Genomic DNA, 19,367 nt, shown 5'->3' with positions numbered 1-19,367 from the left:
TTTTATTTAGCCAAAGCACATTTAAAAGGTCCCCAGAACAGCAAGAGAGGGAGAATTTAATCAGTTGCTATGACAATACATTCAAAATGCACATCTAATTTCTAATTTCAACTTGTCTCTCATTACACTTCTGGCCATTTGTTCTGCTTGTGTTAAATCAATTCTCTAAAAATACCTTGAATTAAGACTATTACCAGCCAGAATCCTACATCCTCCAATGAAAATTCTCCCTCTTTTTCATAGGCAAGACAGTCTCAACTACTGACTTCCAAATGGAAGACCTTTCCCAACACAGCCTTGCATTTGATCATTAATACAGTAAATATGCAGACAGCTCTCCAAAGGATTTTAAGCATTAAGGCTAGGCACTGTGCCAATATATATAAATATTTATACTTTCCCTGCACTTAAGTACAAGCTGCCTTTTACTCCGTAATCCTCTTCATATGACCTGCTCTCCATCCAGCGCTCCAACAGTCCTGACAGGCAGATAAATATGACCTGATCAGCAAATAAGGAACAGGAAGTATGTTAGTTCTGTATATGGGACCACTACAATCCCTTTTGAAATTCTGTATATTGTTCCACATAGGACACTTACAATATTTTTGTTTTGGCTCTGTTATCATTATCTACATGAATGGAATCATTCAGTTCCTGGAATATCCACACAGCCAAGAAGGCTTGCTTTTTCTTTAGTAAAAGCTGATGACAAACACAATCAGCTAAAACCTTCAGCACAGACTATGGGATTATTAGCAGCCTCCAATGTATAGTGTTGTCAGAGAAACAATTAATTTGTCCTCTCAAAACCTGGTTGAGTGGAAGAACAATCTTCTTCTTGCACAAGCAAATACAAAGGGGTTTTTTGTTCATTTATTTGTTTTTGAGATTCTTTCCCTTCTTCCTGTGTAGTAGCAAAGAACACTGCCTCTTACCAGCCTATCTTAGCTTTCATCTTGTGATTAATCACAGTTCAATATTAAATTATTCAGGCTGCCATTCAGTGTGACAAGCTGCAGTGTAACAAGCTGCAGTGTGACCTCAACACAGGTCATCAACAGATTACAGTTCAAAAGGGCAGTGCAAAGCTCCTTTACAGAAGGACAGAATGGTGGGGGTTGGACAATACCTCTGGAGATCACCTAGTCCAATCTCTGCTGCTCAAAAAGCGGCATTAGGCAGAAAAGGTTGCTCACGACTTTGCCTGAGCAAAAGTGTTTTAAGCATCTCCGGAGATGGAGACTCCACCATTTCTCTGGACCAGTCCAGACGAGGACTTCTAAAGTTACTGTTTTCAGTGGGAAGGCAGGGACAGAAACAAGCGATCCCAAAACTTCAAACCCATCCCCACAGCGGTCCGGAGCAGCTCGAGCCCAGGCTCCTGCCTTCCCAGGGCCGGGCTCTTCTCTCTGCGGGGCACCCGCCAGCCGAGCACTGCCCTGCCCGGCGGCCCCGAGCGCTTCAGGCCCGGCCCGGGCAGCGCCTCGCTCTGCGCAGGCGCCGCTTCCAGCCCGCCCCGAGCGCCGGGCCCTGCCTCGCAGTCGCCGCCTGGCGGTCACGGCCGGGAGCGGCACTGCAGCCGCGCGCCCCACCCCCCCCCCTTGGCGAGACGCGCGGCGCCTTTCGCGAGTACGGGCCTTTCTTCCCTAAAACCTGCCCTTCCCTAGGGAAAGCTGAGCAATTCACAGAGTCGCTGTTTCCACCCCAGCTTCCCAAAAGATTTCTCTCTCCCGGCAGCACAGACAGGGTCCCCGAGGCAGCGCAGACCCTCCCCGCGGGGGGGCCGGGGGGGGGTGTGCAATGCCAGGGCACATCAGAATCCGGCCCTGTGGCGGCACGCAGGTGCAAGTTTCTCCGCAGAGGCGAGAAACTTGCCTGTCGCTTCCCCTCCCTGCAGTCCCGATGGCCGCGGGAGAGGTAGAAGAGCGGCCGCGCCCCCGCCGCGCCCCCGCCGCTTACCCCGGGGACGATCTCCGTCGGATCTGCCGCCGTGGGTCGCTTCCGGGGGGAAAAAGCGGCGGCGCAGCCCCGACAGCATCTCCAGGGCACGGCCGGACGGAGCGGGAGCGGGAGCGGGGCGGGGCGGAACGGGGCGAGCGAGCGGCGCGGCGTACGCGCCTGGGGTTCTCGCGCTCCGCCGCGCGCCGCGGCGCCGAGAGGGGCCTTCCCCACGCCGGTGCCTGCCGCCACCCACGAACCTGCCGCCCGCGCCCGGCGCCGCCGAGCGCCCCGCCCTGTCCGCACAGCGGGAAGCGGCGCGGCGAGACGGCGCTGCGGGCGCGGGTCCGGGTCGCGGCGGAGGTCAGGCAACAGGATAGACGCCTCTCTGAGGCGAGGGGGCCTCTCGCCGCCATCTTGAGTGTGGTCTCGGCTAAGCTGCCGTCCTGGTGGCGCCATCTTGAGTGTGGCCTTGGCGGACTTTCGGGTAGGGGCCGCCATCTTTAGTGTGGTCTCGGCTAAGTTACGGTTCTGGTGGCGCCATCTTTGCTGTGGGCTTGGCGGACTTTCGGTCCGGGGCCTTGGAGGACTTTCGGTCGCTCTCTACTTCCGGTGACCGAGTTTACTCAAATTAGCGTCCCTCGCCAATTTCTGCGCTTTCACCCCTAAAAATTTTCCCCACACACCCCGGGAGAGACGGGAGACCGCAAGTCCCGCCGTGCCGCCGGAACCGGCCCTTAACTTGAGCAGGGAGCGCTGCACCGGCACGAGAGCCACCGCGCATGCGTCCCCGTTCCTGGCCACCCTTAGTTACCACGTGATCGCCGGCGTCTTGCCAACGACTGCGCATGCGCCAGCGTCGCCACCTTGGCTTCCCCACCCCGCCGCCCGACCGCCCGGCTTCCCTTTCTTACTGCGGCTCCCCCTCCACTTTTTCGGCTCCCTGGGGTTTCCCCCCGCCACATTTTGGGGTCCCCTTCTCACATTTTAGGGGTGACCCCGCAATTTACGGTTCGGAGGAGGGGAGAGGAAACGGGGTGCCCAAGAAGGGGTTTCTTTTTCTTTTTTTTTTTCCTCTTTTATTTCATTTTCATTTTATTTCCTTTTTAGTTTTTTTGCTTTTAATTTTTTTTATTTTTCTTTTGTATTTTATGTTTCCTTTTTTATTTCGTTTATTTTTTATTCTCCTCTCCCTGTGCTCCCCAGTAAACACCCAGTGCTCCCCAACAACCCCCAGTAACACCCTGTGCTCCCCAAAAACTGACCCAAACCCCACTCAAATCGCCCCAAAAACTGACCCAAATCATCCCAAAAACTGACCCAAAACTGAACCCAAATCACCCCAAAAATGACCCAAAACTGAACCCAAATCACCCCAAAAATGACCCAAAACTCTGCATTTATTTGGCCTCATTTCCTCTCAAAAACAACATCTCCAATTTAGTTGATTGCTAAAGCCATCATTTTAAAATCATCCCAGGAATCAAGAGGGACTGGAAAACACACAGAAATCATTCCTACACCCATCAAATCATTATTAATTAGAACCCGATTCCCTCATCTCTCTCCTTATTTTTCTTGGCTGGAAAACCTGATGATCCCCCCTGGCTATTTTTAGGCTGGTTTTCTTCCACAGCTCCTTTCTCCCGGCTGAAACCTCCTGGCATATTCAGGGCTTATCTGGAGGGAAGCCCCTCTGAGGTATTTCCTCTTGTGGCAATTCTTCTGCTGCAATTCTCCTGCCCCAGGAAGGGTTAAAAGACAGACTGCCCCATGAGCCATGCCCTGAAACAGCAATCAGTTCCGAGGCCAGAAAATCTCAGGGCCACACTTAGAAACCTTGCCACGAGGCCCCCGGAGAAGCCAAGGGGAGCTGGGATTCCCTGGAGTCCCAGGAAACCGAGGGGAAGGTTGGAAAGGGGCAGAGAGCAAACCCCCCTCCCCACTGCTTCTCCCTGCAGCCCCCAGTGCAGGTGCAGCGAACACACGCCGGTGTAGAGTTTTTAGGAGAGCTTTAAAATAAACTAAAAAACAATCAGTTCAACGAAAAATGCTTCTGCAGTCTGTACTGTATAACAACTCAAATTGCTCACTAAGAGAATTACCTAATTTAGAACAACTGAATCGTAGAACCTCAGTGCTTATCAAATGTATTCACTGGCACAGAAAAAAATAATTGCAAGTAGTGAGACCCACATTGCAAATAAGTCTTTGCTTTAAAATAAAATAGAAAAAAAACCCAAAACACCAAAACAGAGCTGTGAAGTGAACCAAAACACATCCATATAAGAACTATTAATTGTAAGCTCTTACATGCAGGACCTTTCGCTTGTGAACAGTTCCCATCTCCCACGCTGGGCAGAGTTTGTGATTTTAGTAGACCCTCAGCTGCCCGGCGAGGCTCGTGTCCCACCTGAGAATGCTGCTTTCACCCCAAGTTCAGGTCTGGAAGCAATACGTGGCATAGTAGAGGACTGGATAGAAGGACCTACTGCTGCCACTCGACTGGAGCAGAAGCTACCAGCTGTGGGGAATTCCCATCTGAAGAAACCTTTGGGGAAAAAAAAAAAAAAGACGAAAATGTCAAGAATTTTATGTCGCAGTATCTGTCCATCAGAGTTTGAAACAGAAGTCACAAAAGAGAAAAAAAAGTAGCAAATGATACCCCAGTGTTAAAGAGGCTTTTCTGAAAAACCTTTAAGAATTATAAACCTGAGGTAGAAATAGCAAAAAAAAAAAAAAAAAAAACCAAACCAAAAAAAAAATCCCTTATTAAAAAAACCACAACAGTAGAAAAAGATTTCTTGTCTGTAAAGAGTAAGCAGGTTAACACTAACGTCCCATGAAAAGGACTTTAATACACTACAAGCCTTCCACTACACATGGATCAAGACAAAAGGTCCAGCATCTGAACAGCCCGCCTTCCCCACAAACAAGTTTTTACTTCGGAATGTCCAGGCAACAAAATTCATGCTGTTGTTAGGACATCTCCCGTACTTACTGGTACATTCTCTTCCTGTGGCAGAGCTGCCTTTCTCTTCCCCAGGCGCTCTGGGCAGCTCACTAACATGCCTCTCCAGCACTACCACCTCCAAGCTGCGCTCCTTCGAACACTCCCTCTGTTGCTGCAGCCTGGCATTCTGCTCCCGCTTCAGTTTGTTCCTCAGCTGAAGAAATTCACGTATTTGTTCCTCAGCTGAAGAAATTACGTATCTGGAGCAATTTAAGTGCTTATTTTACCTCTTCAGAAGTCTGGCCAAAGTCCCATGGGCAAAAGAATAGCAATTTTTCACAGCAATTTTTCACCAACAGAAACTTGAACAGATTTAATACATTACTCTTCAGACAACAGCTAAACAAATTAACCATTATGAACCACTAGAGCTGCCCAGAGACACCCCGACCACCCCCAGGCCCTGAGAGCAAGAGCCCTCGGACTTCACCACAGCTTCTCCGCGGTTACCTGGCACTTGCTCCCAGCACGTTCCACAGAACAAGTTAAACTGCCCTGGACAGCAGTGTGTTGCTTTAATAATACCGCTGGCATATGTACTTCCCCCCTCAAAAAAGAGGGCTCTGCTAGACAACCCTCCCAAAAGGTTGAAATCCCTTCCCCCCAGCTCCTGTCCCGGAGGCCAGCAGCTGCCCCGTGGCACAAGGGCAGTGTACTCTGGGATGGGGCCTCGCTTCCCACTCAGGCTCTCCTCCGTTCCTGCACCCTAGCAACGCCAGGAGATTTCTCCTCCCTTCCGCGGGGCGCTGCTGCAGGAACATCCCCCCGAAAGGCTGCAGGACAGGCTGTACCAGGTTGAGAATCTGGGCTCCCAGACCCACGCAACAGCTCCGGCCCTCGTGCCACTGCTGCTCCTCCCGCTCGCTCAGCCAGTGGAGCTGAAAGAGTAACTCACTTTATAGTAAAAACGTGGGCCTCTGTTTACATACGTCTAGCCAACGGTAAAGCCACCGCGCATGCGCGATTTTTTGCCGCCATGTTGCCAGAGCTTACCACATGATTGGTTGCTTTATCGCAAACAACTGCGCATGCCCGGGTTGCGGAGGGGTTATTGTCCGAGCGACGTCTTATTTGAGGTTTTTTTTAATATGCGGTGTCGCTCTCAGTCCGCAGGTGGCACCGGCGTGTCGTTAAACATGCACAGTACCTCACGTTCACCACCAGGTGGCAGCCGCGCTTTCAGTTCCAGCCGAGATCCCAGACTCGGTGTGTGACAAGTGAGAGTGGGCAGAAAAAACACTCCAAATACACAGAGCTGTTTCTATTTCCTTCATATCGATCACCTTTTGTCACATTTTCAAACCCTTTATTTTCAAGAAAAGTTATTTATAAGAAAAGTTATATTTGCATTTTGAAACCCTATGAAATATATATGCAAAATTTTTATACTGTCTTGTATGTATATTTTATTTTGAAGTCTTTTTTATAGAAAATTATTTTTCAATATATAGAGACACAAGAAACATTACAGTTTCTAATATTTTTTGCACACACATCTCCATGAATCTTCAAGCATTTTTGGGCCATAACCTCCCTTTTTTGGGAGAATCCCACATGAACCCCTCATCCCCTACTCACCTCACTCGTTTGGGGCATCATCTCCCACTCAGGCTTCCGCTCCACCATGTTCATCCTCCATCCCCAGTCCCCGCTGACCCTGGGCTCTCCCCTCAGCCAGCCCTCACTGCTGCACCCACGGGACACCCACTTGGAGAGAGAGCCATAAGCCCTCAGACACAGGGGCTGCCTCTCATCCCTGCATGCTGAATGCCTCCAGGAATTGCCCTCCAGCTGCTCCTGCCCAGGAAAGGGCAGCAAGGAGAGCTCGGCCAGCAGGAAAATGGAGGAAAGAGGCTACCAAAACCAAACAAAAGCAAACAAACAAAAAACCCTTTCCCCCCAAAACAAAGCAAGAACTTTATCCCATTTTAAACCTCTTTGTCAGATTTCAGTGGAAATACACTTCTGACCTATCTCTGTTTCAGATGATCTGGCAAGTAATTTTTGTTACAGGGTTGGACCACAGATGCACCAACACTAGAATATGTTTAAATACAGTCTAAACACCATCAAATTGAAATAAATATTTCTTTCCCAGAGGACTGCAGAAGAGTTATACTCAGTGATACAGCCGTTCCAAACACTAGGAGTGTCTTTCACGAGAAAAAAAAAGATCTAGGCTGAAACAACTGGTTCAGTGTTACTAATCTGAACAAGTAACGTAAGTGACCTATGAATAACTTTAAATTTGCAATTGAGAAATATGTCCCTTAAAAACAAAAGTTGAGAAATAAACTGGGGGAAGAGCTGAAGCAAATGATGAATTTAAAGATCAGATTTTTTAAGAGTCTCTGCATTTTTATTGGATATAGCAGAACAGCCAGCACCACCACCATGGTGAAAAAAAACAAACAAAACCCCCGCAAAGTAATAAAAGAAACAGGAACTTCAGTACAGTTGGAAAAAATTAACTTTTTTAAAGGCTAACCTATTTGAGATAGTCTTCCTTCGACAAGTCTGCAGATAGAGCCTAATGTTTATTGCATCAGACACAGATATATAGAACATTGCTCTAAACTGGAAAACAAAAGTTATTTTTACATTTCAAATGCTTTGCAAGCAACATTAAAAGTTAACATGTCTCAAGAAATTTTTTAAGTTTCCTTCCCTTCCCCAAGAAGCTTCTTTTTATCTGTAAGCACTAGTAAATACATTCCATGATACCTCCACTTAAGCGGCCACTTGTAAATTATTACAGTGTGATAAACAGAAGCAAATCAAGAAAAATGAGACACTGAAACTGTTCTATGTGGTTGTAGTACATAATCAGGACTAGTTCGGTAACTATTTATGACACCTACTGATTCCCCCAGTCGCAGTAGTTCTATCTTGGCAAGTGGCCGCTGCCATCTCTACCAATGCCAGCTCACAAACAAATGAGTAACCTGAACCTCAAGCATGTTTTATTTTGGTCATTGCTGCTTGAGAATAATTGGAGCCCAAATACAACCTGCAACCCTTTTTTTGCCTTCAGGAAGAGGCAAACAGACCACTTTTGGTCTTAATGCCAGACAGGCACTAAGAATTCAACTTTCACAAAGCACACAATTAGTCAAATAAAGCATACAAATGCCCTAAGTATATTCTAGTATTAGTTTAATCCCTAACCCCATGTAAAAATACATTCCAGAACAACCTCTTTAAAGGGGATCTTCAAAGTTGAAGATAAAGATTATAAATAAAAAAGAAATCAACTCCCTGCAGACTCAATCAGGGCTGTCAATTCACAAGAGGTTCTTAGTCCTCCTTCATGATACATTTGATATATTTATAGCACAGCGTGGGCATATACTGATACATAGCTACATCATTAAAAGTTGTACGTGCAGGTTTCTATTCGTTTCCCCTTTTGCAGAGGAGTTGCCAGCAGAAGTCGGTTACTTCCCATAAAATTTCTTATTCAGAAGAAAGATCAGAAGATTGACGTTCACTTTTGCTCTGTCGAACAACTTCATGACAGCAACACCTTCATACTGCAGCTGCAAAAGATCCTGCCAAAGGGAATATCTTAATGAGTGAGGAATCCTCAAGAGCTTGTAGAGAATACAAAAGACCCTGTAGTACTGTAGGATCTTGAGGAGGATCTATCAAAAAGTACTAGGCATAAGATAGAAAAACAAGAGATTCATTAAAGATCTACTCTTAGTGGGTGAAAAATAAAGTCATTCTAAGGCATTTAAGATCTTCGTTTTTTTAAGTTGTGTTTGTTAAAAAAAAAATTATGAAAGACAGCAGAAATAGAAGACCATTCTAAGAAAGCCAAACTTCACATATAGCCATCTCCAGCCTTTTCATTTGCACAGTAGCCATAAAGTTGTAATATTTGGAAAGGGTTTTCCATGTGCCTAGTTGTATCATGTACCCATGAAACATCATGACATTCCACAGCATCACTTTCTAAAAGTTTTAGTCGTCAGACATCTCAGGGAGGTGGCTTAGAGCACTTCGGTCTAGGGCAGCAAAAGAAATGGCATCTCTGTCACTACGTATACAATGCTGATTCAATCTCTCGGGCGTTTATGTAGGCAGTATTTCCAGTTATGCTTTGCTTTGTCACCAATGCACCTGCACTGATTTATCCCAGCAATTAATTTCTTTCAGCAATCCCAATCTTGCAAGGAAACATGGTGGGTAGGATGCGGATATGTGTGTGATGTCAAATCTCTCATTGCTGTCCTCTCGGAACATCTAATTTATCTGCAAAGCAGTGCTACAAAAGCATAGTGGTATAGTAAACCATGTGGTAGGTAGGTAGGTAGGTAGTCCCATGAACCAAGAAGTTCACGACCAGCTCTGACAAATTAGGAACTGGAATGAACCAGGGGAATCCTCAAAGCACACAACAGGTGAGAGGCAGCTCTCTGTCCCAGCAGCCAGTTAGGTGACACGAACTAACTGCAATGCAAGGTGTTTCTGCACACAATCTGTTTCGAGACACCTAAGGCATCCACAATTAATAAACCTAATGACAACCCAGATGGGTAGGGGATGGGTGAAGATAGAAATGCAAGAAGGGGACAAAGACACCAGGCATAACATACTGGCATGAGAGAAAGAATGAGGAACCATTTGGGAAAAGGTCAGTTGGCATATCTGTTCTAGTAGCCTGGCCTAAGTAACGGTTGAGGACACCTAAGAACTGTAAAGTATCTGGTATGTGTAGGGTAGCCAGAAAGAATACCAATACATGATGACTGGCTGAAGCCATCACACCCAAGCCCAGCTGACCACTGCCACAGACTCCCAATCTTTCTGCTGTAGCAGGAAAAAGTTGAAAATGAAAGTGTTTGTTTTGTGTGTGTACATGTAAATGTAACTAAGAATACAGTCTGACATCAGGCTTTCATTAGTGAAAGAAACAAAAACCAGCTTGAGTCCCCCATATGTGCTGCATCTGTTTCGCCTGCAACAAATGGGTTATTCTTGGAAGCATCTTTCAGACTGCTCAGGTAGAAACATGTCATTGCTATTTTCATGAAGAGTCTGGCAAGGGGAACTTACATGCTAGTATTAAATAGGGCAGTTCTTACCTGATAATGTAACATAAAGGTTTCCATTTGTACCCCCATGAATTTTGCTTTTACCTCAAAATCTCCTACTTCTTCTGTCGGGCTTATTTCAAAGATCACATTTTTAAACCTATAAAATTTGAGAAATGAAAAATCACAGGGAGAGACTATATGAGATGAAATCTGAAGATAAATTTCTAACAATTCTACTCTTAACTCTTTATTCTATATTCCCATTTGGAATGAGACTGTAAAAGCCAACCAGACTCAATACAACAACGAATGGAAGCCTAACAGATTCTATGTCTGCTAGATCACAACTTCACACAAGCGTAGCAGGATTTAGTATTTAGCTTGCGTAGTCTAAACAGTCTACTTTAGTGCTGCATATATCCATGCCTCATTTAGTACACAGAGTACATTATAAAAAAATTGAAAATTTTTTCAATTTGGGTGGAAAAAATTCTAGTAACAGGCAGCTTCTCTATTTTCCATAGAAGATATACCAACTTCCAAAGGCTAGCAAAACACAGCTGGAGAAACTCAAGCTCGCATTTAAGCTGATTTTTGAACAGTGAAAGCTAGTAGCGATAGTAGCAATTCCCCTAAGAAGGTAACCTTCCATGACCATGGGGATGACTGAGAAGGGGTGGATGGGAAGAGGATGTCATGTTTAAATCCCATTATATTTCTCAATCAACGAACTGCTTTGCTTCAGACAGAAAAAGAAAACTGAAAAGTGATCATTATGCAAGGTTTCTTGGCCCTAGGGATGCCAGCCTAGATCATCAGAACAATTTCTTCAGCAACAATGCTAAAATTCCAACAACAAAACTGCAAGACAATCTGACACAATCTCAAACAGATCCCCAAATTTCTGTTTCTCAGCTATCGGCACCTACACTAGTTCTAAGAAATAGATAAGAATTCAACATACCTATTTTCCTCTTCCTCCTAGAAAGGTTATTTAGCTCTAAAGAGTCTTAAAAAGATACTCACTGGTTACCTTGCAGGTCCTCAATCTCTAAAAGCACTCCCTTCTCATGAAGTCTAGCTGCTGTATATTTTAGAGAAATCTTTTTACTGTTTTTGCCTTTCATCTCACGAGGTTTCTTGGAGACTCTGGGGGAAAAAGAAAAAAATAAAACAACCAAATAAGAAGGTCAAACAAGTAAAGAGATTTTGAACAACAAGCATCTAATCCTATTTGAAGGAGGGGATAGAATCAGTATAGCTAATGAACTGTGACTAATGCAGATGATAGATGATTATGTATTTATACTAGTGAGTTTATTTACAAAGCACTTGTAGCACAGATCAGACCTTTGATTTTCCACTGTTAACCAATAATATGCTACAGGAGACAAAAAATAATATTAAAAAAACCAAAATTCTTCAAAAACATAACCACATGGTAATTCATAAAAAGCAGTACCATCTACCATTAGGTAAAAGGGGATCTAGTGACAAGTGACATGGAGAAAGCTGAGATTACTCAACAACTATCTTGCCTCAGTTGTCACACTGGCAATTACTCTTTTCACATTCCCGCATTTCACAGCACTTTCCGTTCTTTCCCCCAGAAAATCTGAATTGTCTAACACTACAACAACTGATTGCATTTGGCATAAAAGAGAGGACAATCTGTAATCAATGGTTTATTTGTATGTAACTACATTATTTTCATTCCCTGTTCCTAAAAAGGACAGGCTGGCTGAGCAGCATGTGCATTATCTGGGCAACCTGCTTCATAGCCACTGGACTCTCTACACTCTCTTCTCCCTGACGGACCAAAAAGTCTTTCAAGTTTGTCTTTTTGATGCCATTCATGGCACTGACCTCTCCCTGTATTTTCCTACTGCTGCTGAGACCCTTTCCCTAAAACTATCACTGTGGCAAAAGAGCTTGGCTGACGACCTTTGAGCAGATGGCATTATGATTCTTCTTAGCAACACGTGCTTTCTGAAAGAAGCACTTCTAGGGCCATGGAACCACCCACTGTAAATCATCAGGTTCAAGACCATCTAAGGAACCTGAAGGCGCACAAGTCCATGGGCCCTGATGAGATGTACCCTTGAGTCCTGAGGGAACTGGTAGAGGAAGTGGATAAGCCACTCTGCATCATATTTGAGAAAACGTGGCAGTCCAGTGAAGTTCCCACTGGCTGGAAAAGGCAAATAAGGAACGCCTAGTGCACTACAGGCCAGTCTGCCTCACCTCTGTGACTGGTAGATTCTCCTGGAAACTATGCTAAGACACACGGAAAACAAGGAGGTGACTGATGACAGCCACTATGCCTTCACTCAGGTGCTTGGCAAATTTGGTGGCCTTCTATGACAGGTTACAGCATTTGTGGATGAGGGAAGAGTGACTGACACCATCTGTCTGGATTTGTGAAAAGCATTTGACACTGCTGCACGACATCCTTGTCTCTAGATTGGAGAGACGCGGATCTGATGGATGGACCGCTTGATGGATAAGGACTCGACTGGATAGTTGCACTCAAAGAATTGCAGTCAACAACTTCCCTGTGAGGGTAGCGAGGCCTTGGCACAGGCTGCCCCAAGAAGCTGTGGCTGCCCCATCCTTGGAAGTGTTCAAGACCAGGTTGGACAGGGCTTGGGGCAACCTGGTCTAGTGGAAGTTGTCCCTGCCCATGGCAGGAGGGTTAGAATGAGGTGGTCTTTAAGATCCCTTCCAACCCAAACCATCCTGTGATTATATGGTTCCCAGATACTTACTTGCCCTTGCTGGCTAGGTTATCCAAGCAGGTTTTTATGTAACTTTTGTAATAATCTACTTGTTCCCCATAAAATGTAGCTTTGGAGTTCAAGGCACTGTATGTCTGCTGCAGCTTCACCAGCTCCGCCTTTCTTCTCTGACGGTATCTACGCTGATTTCTGATATCCTACACCACAGAGGAAGACAGGTAGAGACTTCAACAGTCATTTGAGCTCTCCAGTTGCTCAGGCCCAGAGCACAGAGTATTTGAAACACACCGTTTGATTTTGCTTAGTCTTGCTTCATGCTACAAGCCTCATTTTAGGAGTCACAGCTGCTTCTCTGTGATGACTATTTGTGGAACTAACCAACTAGTACAACACAGCAGTACATTTGAACCTTTTGTTGCTTTCTCAAACTTCAATGCTGTCCTAGTTGCAATGACTAGAGTGGGCACCGACAGCACATGATATAAAGGAAAGCAGCATTTTTGTCACCACTGGGTAGGGAAACTATCTTACAAATCATGGCTACAACCATAGCAGCACACAGACTTGGTTATTTTCTTTTGTTAGTCAGCCACTAAGCATCAGTTGCCTTAATACCTGAACAAAAAATACCATGTATTTGTCGACTCCTATTTTAATTTTTGATATATATTATCCAGAGTATGATTAATTCTAATCAGATCCCGAAAGGCAATTATTTAGTTGGTTTACTTACGTAACATTTCGTAAATAGTTTTCTAGTAAACATGTGATATAAAATACATTGTCACTGTAGCAATGTACAACAGTATTGGATTTTTCCTTAACTCCCCCCTACTTAGCATTCAGGTATTCCTGAATGGGTACATTTAAATAAAAATAACAGATAGGATGTCTTAAAGTTATGGGCAAAACTTCCTTAGGTGAACAAGTTTATAAAGGTACTGCTTCAAATAGTGAAAAGGAGCAGAGAAAAAGACCATCCATCAGGACTTCCCCTCCAGGCTATTAAGCTTTTCCTTAAAGTACCCAAGAACCTGGCAAGACAGTCATTTGAGAGAACAGAAACGTCCTATAAAGGACTTCCCAGATGCCAAAGAGGTGGAAATGCTGCAACAAAAGGTAGGTTTGAACTAGCTACTACAAACTTTACTCCTCCTGAAAACTCAGGCCAGTTTCACAATACTGCAAACTGTGGGGAAATTCCATTATGATTACTAGGAAACCACCAAATGGTATACTACCTTTGCAATGTCATTGATTAGTTCCTGGTATTTATTTTTGGCATTCACTGTCCCCAGTTCTGTCAACTTCTTCAGGCCCGCCTTGATTTTATCTTTTTTTTCTTGAAGATTCAAGTTGCCATCTTCCTTTACAGAGACAGATTTTTTCATCTTATCAGGAGTCTTAGCATCACGAATGGCCCGTTTCTGCATAGCTCTATGATGGTCCGCTTCCTAGAAGAAAAACCCAGAAAATTACAAAGTTCATAAGCAGATCGGCTTTAAGGTAACAAAGAAGCAGAAACAGATTGTCTGACCTCAAGCATAACACAGGACAAAGAGTTTTGCTCTGTGACTCCTGTACTGACTCCAGTGAATGCATTTGGATGAACATATTCCACACATGGGAACCAGCAGAAGTCTACCGGCTTCTGAAACGGTCTTCTAGATAAACACATTCTAGTAACTATCGGAGGAGTAAGATTCACACATACAGTTTACTTCCATTATATACCCTCCTTAATGTTATTACACCCTGCTCCACCATCAGTGGAGACAGCTTCACTGCAACACATAAATGGAGATTCCTATGTATACCCACATATATCTAGATAGATGGCAATTTTCTAGTCTAAAACTAATGCAGATAAACAACTTCATACTTGCTCTGAGGTAGCTGAAGTTTCCAAGATTTCGGTCAGCGTCTCCCCTGGTTGGAAGCGGATTACATCAACAATTAAACGTTTTGTGCTGCAAAGAAATCAAGAATAGGAAAAAAAACTTTAAATTGAAAGACAGTCAATACTGTTCTATTCTGCAACAATACCAATGTTATTGATTTACCTAAAGTCAGATTAACACTGGATGAGCACTCAGGTAGTCTTAGGCTAGATCAGACTTTTTTGACTTCACTTTTTTGACAGTGAATCACTGGAAACCAGTTCCCTGAAAGGTTCCTCTATGTAATACATAAAGTTTGCTCTTAGGTACTCCCTTGAACAGAAAGGACGTTACCCCACATATTCCAAGGTAACCCCAGTACTGCCATGTGGACTGCAGAAGCTGCATCAAGGTGAAAGATAAAGGAGGTAGCAGCCACGGCGAATTTGTGCAACCAGAAAAGGTCTATACTATTATCCAGGCAGAAGTGCACTTCAGTGCTTTATAACATGTGCCAAAAAACACAAAAGGGTTATTTTCTTATATGCATGGTAACAGAGACAAAGCAGATCCCTGACTCCAATCTGGCGATAGACAGGGTCGTTCCTTGATCTCAGCTGCTATATAATCACAGTCAGTGGATACTCTGAGGCACTTCTGTCCCTGAGCCACACAGTGAAATCAAATAGCTTCTTCAGTACTTTGTCATCAGGCTGGAATTATTTCTGACATCACACAAAGTACATCCCACACACACCTTTCTCATCATCCACAACTTAGATGACTACCAGTGCATCTGGTAAATCTTCACTTTTGAAATCATTGTCACCTTCTTCCAGTGGGTAGGAAAATACTGATGTATCTTTTGAGAAGCCCAGTTAAAGTTATTTTTGGAGACAAAATTTTCTTCTGGGAGATCATTATTCTGTCTAGGTCAAGGGCAAGCTGACCTGAAGAATTTTCAATTAAACTATCCAGCATCTGAGCAGGAATGCATCAGAGTGGGTAAATATGCATCTGAATGTCAGGTCACTGCTCTATACATCTCAGCAATAGGGATTTGTTTAAAATTTGCCAAGAGTCAATATTAGTACAAAGTTCTCCAGAATAAAGAGTCTGGCAATTATTAAATCCCTGACAGTCCATTGCTCTCTTTCCATTAGACTAGTAACATCTATATTTCTCAAAAAGGCCATTAGTCTTCATCTATTAAGTGGTGCCACAGCATTGAAAAGGATATGGCTACAAGCTCAGTGTATTTGGAGTAACAGTCCCACTTTTGTTTAAATTATGCCTCATTTATCTTCTTTTCACCTGCAGATTAACTGTGAAAGTTCTGGTTCCTCCTTCTTTTGAGAAACATACCAGATAGTTAACCCTTACTTACTTCAACAGAATTGTCCTTGCATCCACCTCTGCATTCTCATCACCAGGAACATCAAATTTGTTAGTGAGTGTGAGAGAAACCTCAGTCTTTGCTAGTATTTCCCTGCTGGGGTCATTAACATTGCCAGATCCTTCCCCTGTGAAGCAGAAAGAGTTTATAGATTAAATCACATTCTTTACGTTCTTGACTTCTAGGGCTTTGTAATTTTCCCCTATATTACAGATTAGAGAAAAACTAGACTGCTTCCTGTACTATCAAAAAAACACCATAAAAGCCAAAACTAACTTTTTAAGACACCATCTTGAACACGTTACAGACTTTTTCTTAACAAATCTGAAAGAACGTTACTGAGGAGAGTAGCTGAACTGCCAAGAATCCTTTCAAAATAAAAATATGGTGACATGCCTATGTCCATGTCCTCATTAGAATGAATCTTCCAAGCTAAGAGCAAAGCTGTTGTTGGTAACTACGCCTGTAATCTTCTACTAAACAAAGCAAGCTATCCTGTCAAAAAGAAATTTTCCTGCTCTAACTTGCACCAGAACAGTTATTAGAAAGTTTCCCCCTGTTTCTTAAAAGGCTGCAGAAAGATTAAACTCTGTCATATTAACCACAGTGATAGAATGCACACAGGAGAAATTAAATGGGGAAGGAGGGCAAGTTCTAGCTAAACCCAAGGTCTAGGTTTGCTCAGATAACACTTGTTATGTTCTGTTCTTTGCCAGTGCCTGGAAGAAAATGTGCTAGCAATCACTCCTTTAAAAGGTTCCAACCTTTTTCATTAAGCGACTTCAAAGTAAGTGTTTGCTGTCAAAGCATCCTCTCCAAAAACTATGCCTGTTTGCCTCCCTCCTCCCTACTAGATTTCAAACTTCAAATAGCTGCAATGTAGTAATCAAGGTGAGGTGAGGGGGGTGGGGAGAAGAGAAAGAACCCCTGTTTTTTTCAGGGCAATAAATTCTGCCGAGAGAATATGCTGCAACAAATCTGCTGCTGATTTTTAGAGCGTGTCCTCCCAAACAACCTGTGATGATTGCTTATACAGTTTCTTTACTGCGCTTTAAGTCATTTAAGGTAATAACATGTATTTCTTAAGCAAAATAAACTAGACCACCTATTAAGGACTCAATTGTAGGAACCTCTCCGAGATCGTCCAGCAGCTCGTGAATCGGATCATTGTGCTCAGGAGCAATTGCATCTTGATGGTCTAAGAGCAACTAGATGAACAGAAAAAACAATTATGTTGTTAACAGTACATCCTTTTCTAGACAGTAAAATTTCATTACTCTAAGTTAATATCTTTTAGAAAAAAAATCTTATTTCACTAAACTCCAAAGCATCAACATTAACATTCAAAGCTGTGCCAATATCACACACTTAAATGATTTCAAAAGAAACTTAGTGAAGCCATAATAAATTACTTGATTCTATAAATCAACAAGCTCTCACCACTACAAATCGAGACAACTTTCAGCCTTGTATTCAGTAACTTTGTGCTTCAGCCAGAAGTAGTATTTTCTTTGTAAGCACTGCTTATAAAGAGCAACTTGTGACTAATGTATACTTACAGTGTGTGTATTGATGATTTCACCAATAGAAATATAAATAACCGGTTTAGTGAGAGTCACCAGGTCAGAATATTCATCAATATTAAACTTATCCTGCAATTCAGGAACCTCACAGGCAGCCTGAAAAAGACGTCTTCAAAACAAAGAGAAGAACAGCATGACACTAAGCGTGACGTGATGTATCAAGAGCATTAACTCCCCATGACCATCTCAAGTACAGTCTTTAAACTATGGCACATTAGGACACACTACAGTTTGTCACCTTTAGTTTAACACATTAGAACCAACCTAGTAAATTTAATTATTGACACTGGCCACGTTGACATTTGCGCATTTTCCATATTGACAGGGCTGGTCTATAGCTTCAGTCACCTTGTTCACACATCCTCGTGCTCCCGCCGCATTATCACCCCTTGCCCCTAGCAAACTTGGGCTACTTTTCTTCCAAAACAGGAGACATATAAGATGACAACTCTTGAACAAAAGATCACTTCAACTACATGAACAGATAAGTGAACCACTAGATTTTAATGTGGAATCAGGGTTCGCATGGGACATAAGAATGTATGTCCATGCTGGTTGCCCATGTCCAAAGTACCACAATAAGTAAGTGCAAAAGCAACCTTTATTCTGGAAGCTCTTAAATCGAAACACTGGACTTTGCAATCCCATTAACATACAATGTATTGCTCATAAATTCCAGGTACATGTTTTATCATTGTCAATGATGCTTATGGCAGTGAAATCTCTTATTTTCAACAGACTTTTGACAGAGATAGAATCTATTATATTCAAAATTTATAATTTTCCCTTAATACTTCCAATGTTACCCTCTGCCAAACTTCCCAACTTAATTAGCTAAGGTCTAATACCTGAATTTCTGGTATGACTGCAACAGGTATTCATTAATGATGCTTAGATGAGCGTTGTCTCCCATGAACATCTTATTGGATGCAGCATGCTGCAACATCTTTGCAATGGAACCAAGGTTTCTACGTTGATCTGTGGTCAGCTGACCTCCAGCTGAAAGGTCAATGATGTCAAATGCATCTGGTGCGACAATGGCTGGATTCATGTAGCGATAATAGAGTAAGTTGCCAACAATCTGGGAAAAGTTGAGTAGAGAAGAAACGCATCAATAAACAATAGTACAGGACGCAACTGGATTTTAGTGAAGCTAATCTGTGCTTTGATAAAATTATTTCCTCATAAGCCAGAAGACCCTTCCCATACAAAGGTTCTGCTGTGCTGCTGTACAGAAACACATACCATCCCAAAGAATCTACAGCGTAAAAAAAAAATATCATTAAGATGCAATAGGACGGTCAACACAAAAAGGAAAGACTGAGCACTGCTAGTCGCCGGACAATACAGCAGCAGATATTCCTACGCGTAAAGGTTTCGAACTTAAACTTACAAAAATGTATGGATAGGAGATATTAAAAGGTACCAATGGACTACTGATAAGAGCATGAGACAGTCTGTCAGGAGAATTAAATGTAATTGAGTTAGTCAAACAGAGGGCAGAACGATCACAGTATAGAGGAATCTGATAATGTAGTTTCAATATGGAGCAAGAGCTAATACTTAGAGGAGCGTGCAGCATTGGCTGCCATCTCTGACAAAGAAAAAAGGCTGAGGAAGAACGGCAGACCAAGAAGTTAAACTGAGGAAATTACTTTCCATTTATTCTCCAAAGCCCTTTTCTCTTTCAGAATAATTCTTCTGTAAGTCGCAACATATTCAGGGACAGACCCCCAGTAAGTGAGTAACCGAGAAAACATTTTATCCAGAGATA

At 43.3% G+C, this 19,367-nt stretch overlaps 1 protein-coding gene and 1 long non-coding RNA gene across 2 annotated transcripts in view; both read right to left on the bottom strand.

The window, feature by feature from the left end:
- Nucleotides 1-3,899: 3,899 nt before the first annotated feature.
- On the bottom strand, nucleotides 3,900-5,904 carry LOC113958428. The gene is made up of 3 exons (XR_003531519.1): nucleotides 5,850-5,904; nucleotides 4,943-5,108; nucleotides 3,900-4,492 (listed from the first exon to the last, which is right to left on the bottom strand). It is a non-coding gene; the product is annotated as an uncharacterized LOC113958428 (long non-coding RNA).
- A 1,568-nt stretch (nucleotides 5,905-7,472) lies between these two features.
- Nucleotides 7,473-19,367, bottom strand: part of IQGAP1 (IQ motif containing GTPase activating protein 1) — a 54,158-nt gene continuing 42,263 nt past the window's right edge. Inside the window, exons 29-38 of the mRNA XM_027666657.1 lie at nucleotides 18,442-18,674; nucleotides 17,570-17,702; nucleotides 17,116-17,218; nucleotides 16,002-16,137; nucleotides 14,617-14,704; nucleotides 13,976-14,188; nucleotides 12,765-12,931; nucleotides 11,023-11,145; nucleotides 10,045-10,153; nucleotides 7,473-8,505 (exon numbers count right to left, since the gene is read on the bottom strand). Of these exons, the coding sequence (XP_027522458.1) occupies nucleotides 8,392-8,505; nucleotides 10,045-10,153; nucleotides 11,023-11,145; nucleotides 12,765-12,931; nucleotides 13,976-14,188; nucleotides 14,617-14,704; nucleotides 16,002-16,137; nucleotides 17,116-17,218; nucleotides 17,570-17,702; nucleotides 18,442-18,674 (1,419 nt within the window). The 3' untranslated portion in view covers nucleotides 7,473-8,391. The remainder of the gene's footprint in view (nucleotides 8,506-10,044; nucleotides 10,154-11,022; nucleotides 11,146-12,764; nucleotides 12,932-13,975; nucleotides 14,189-14,616; nucleotides 14,705-16,001; nucleotides 16,138-17,115; nucleotides 17,219-17,569; nucleotides 17,703-18,441; nucleotides 18,675-19,367) is intronic.

The sequence above is a fragment of the Corapipo altera genome, unplaced genomic scaffold, assembly GCF_003945725.1.
Source record: "Corapipo altera isolate COAL_440 unplaced genomic scaffold, ASM394572v1 349, whole genome shotgun sequence".
In the NCBI taxonomy this organism is placed as follows: domain Eukaryota; kingdom Metazoa; phylum Chordata; class Aves; order Passeriformes; family Pipridae; genus Corapipo; species Corapipo altera.
The sequence above is the reverse complement of the archived record's forward strand: the minus strand, read 5'-3'. Positions and strand labels throughout refer to the sequence as shown.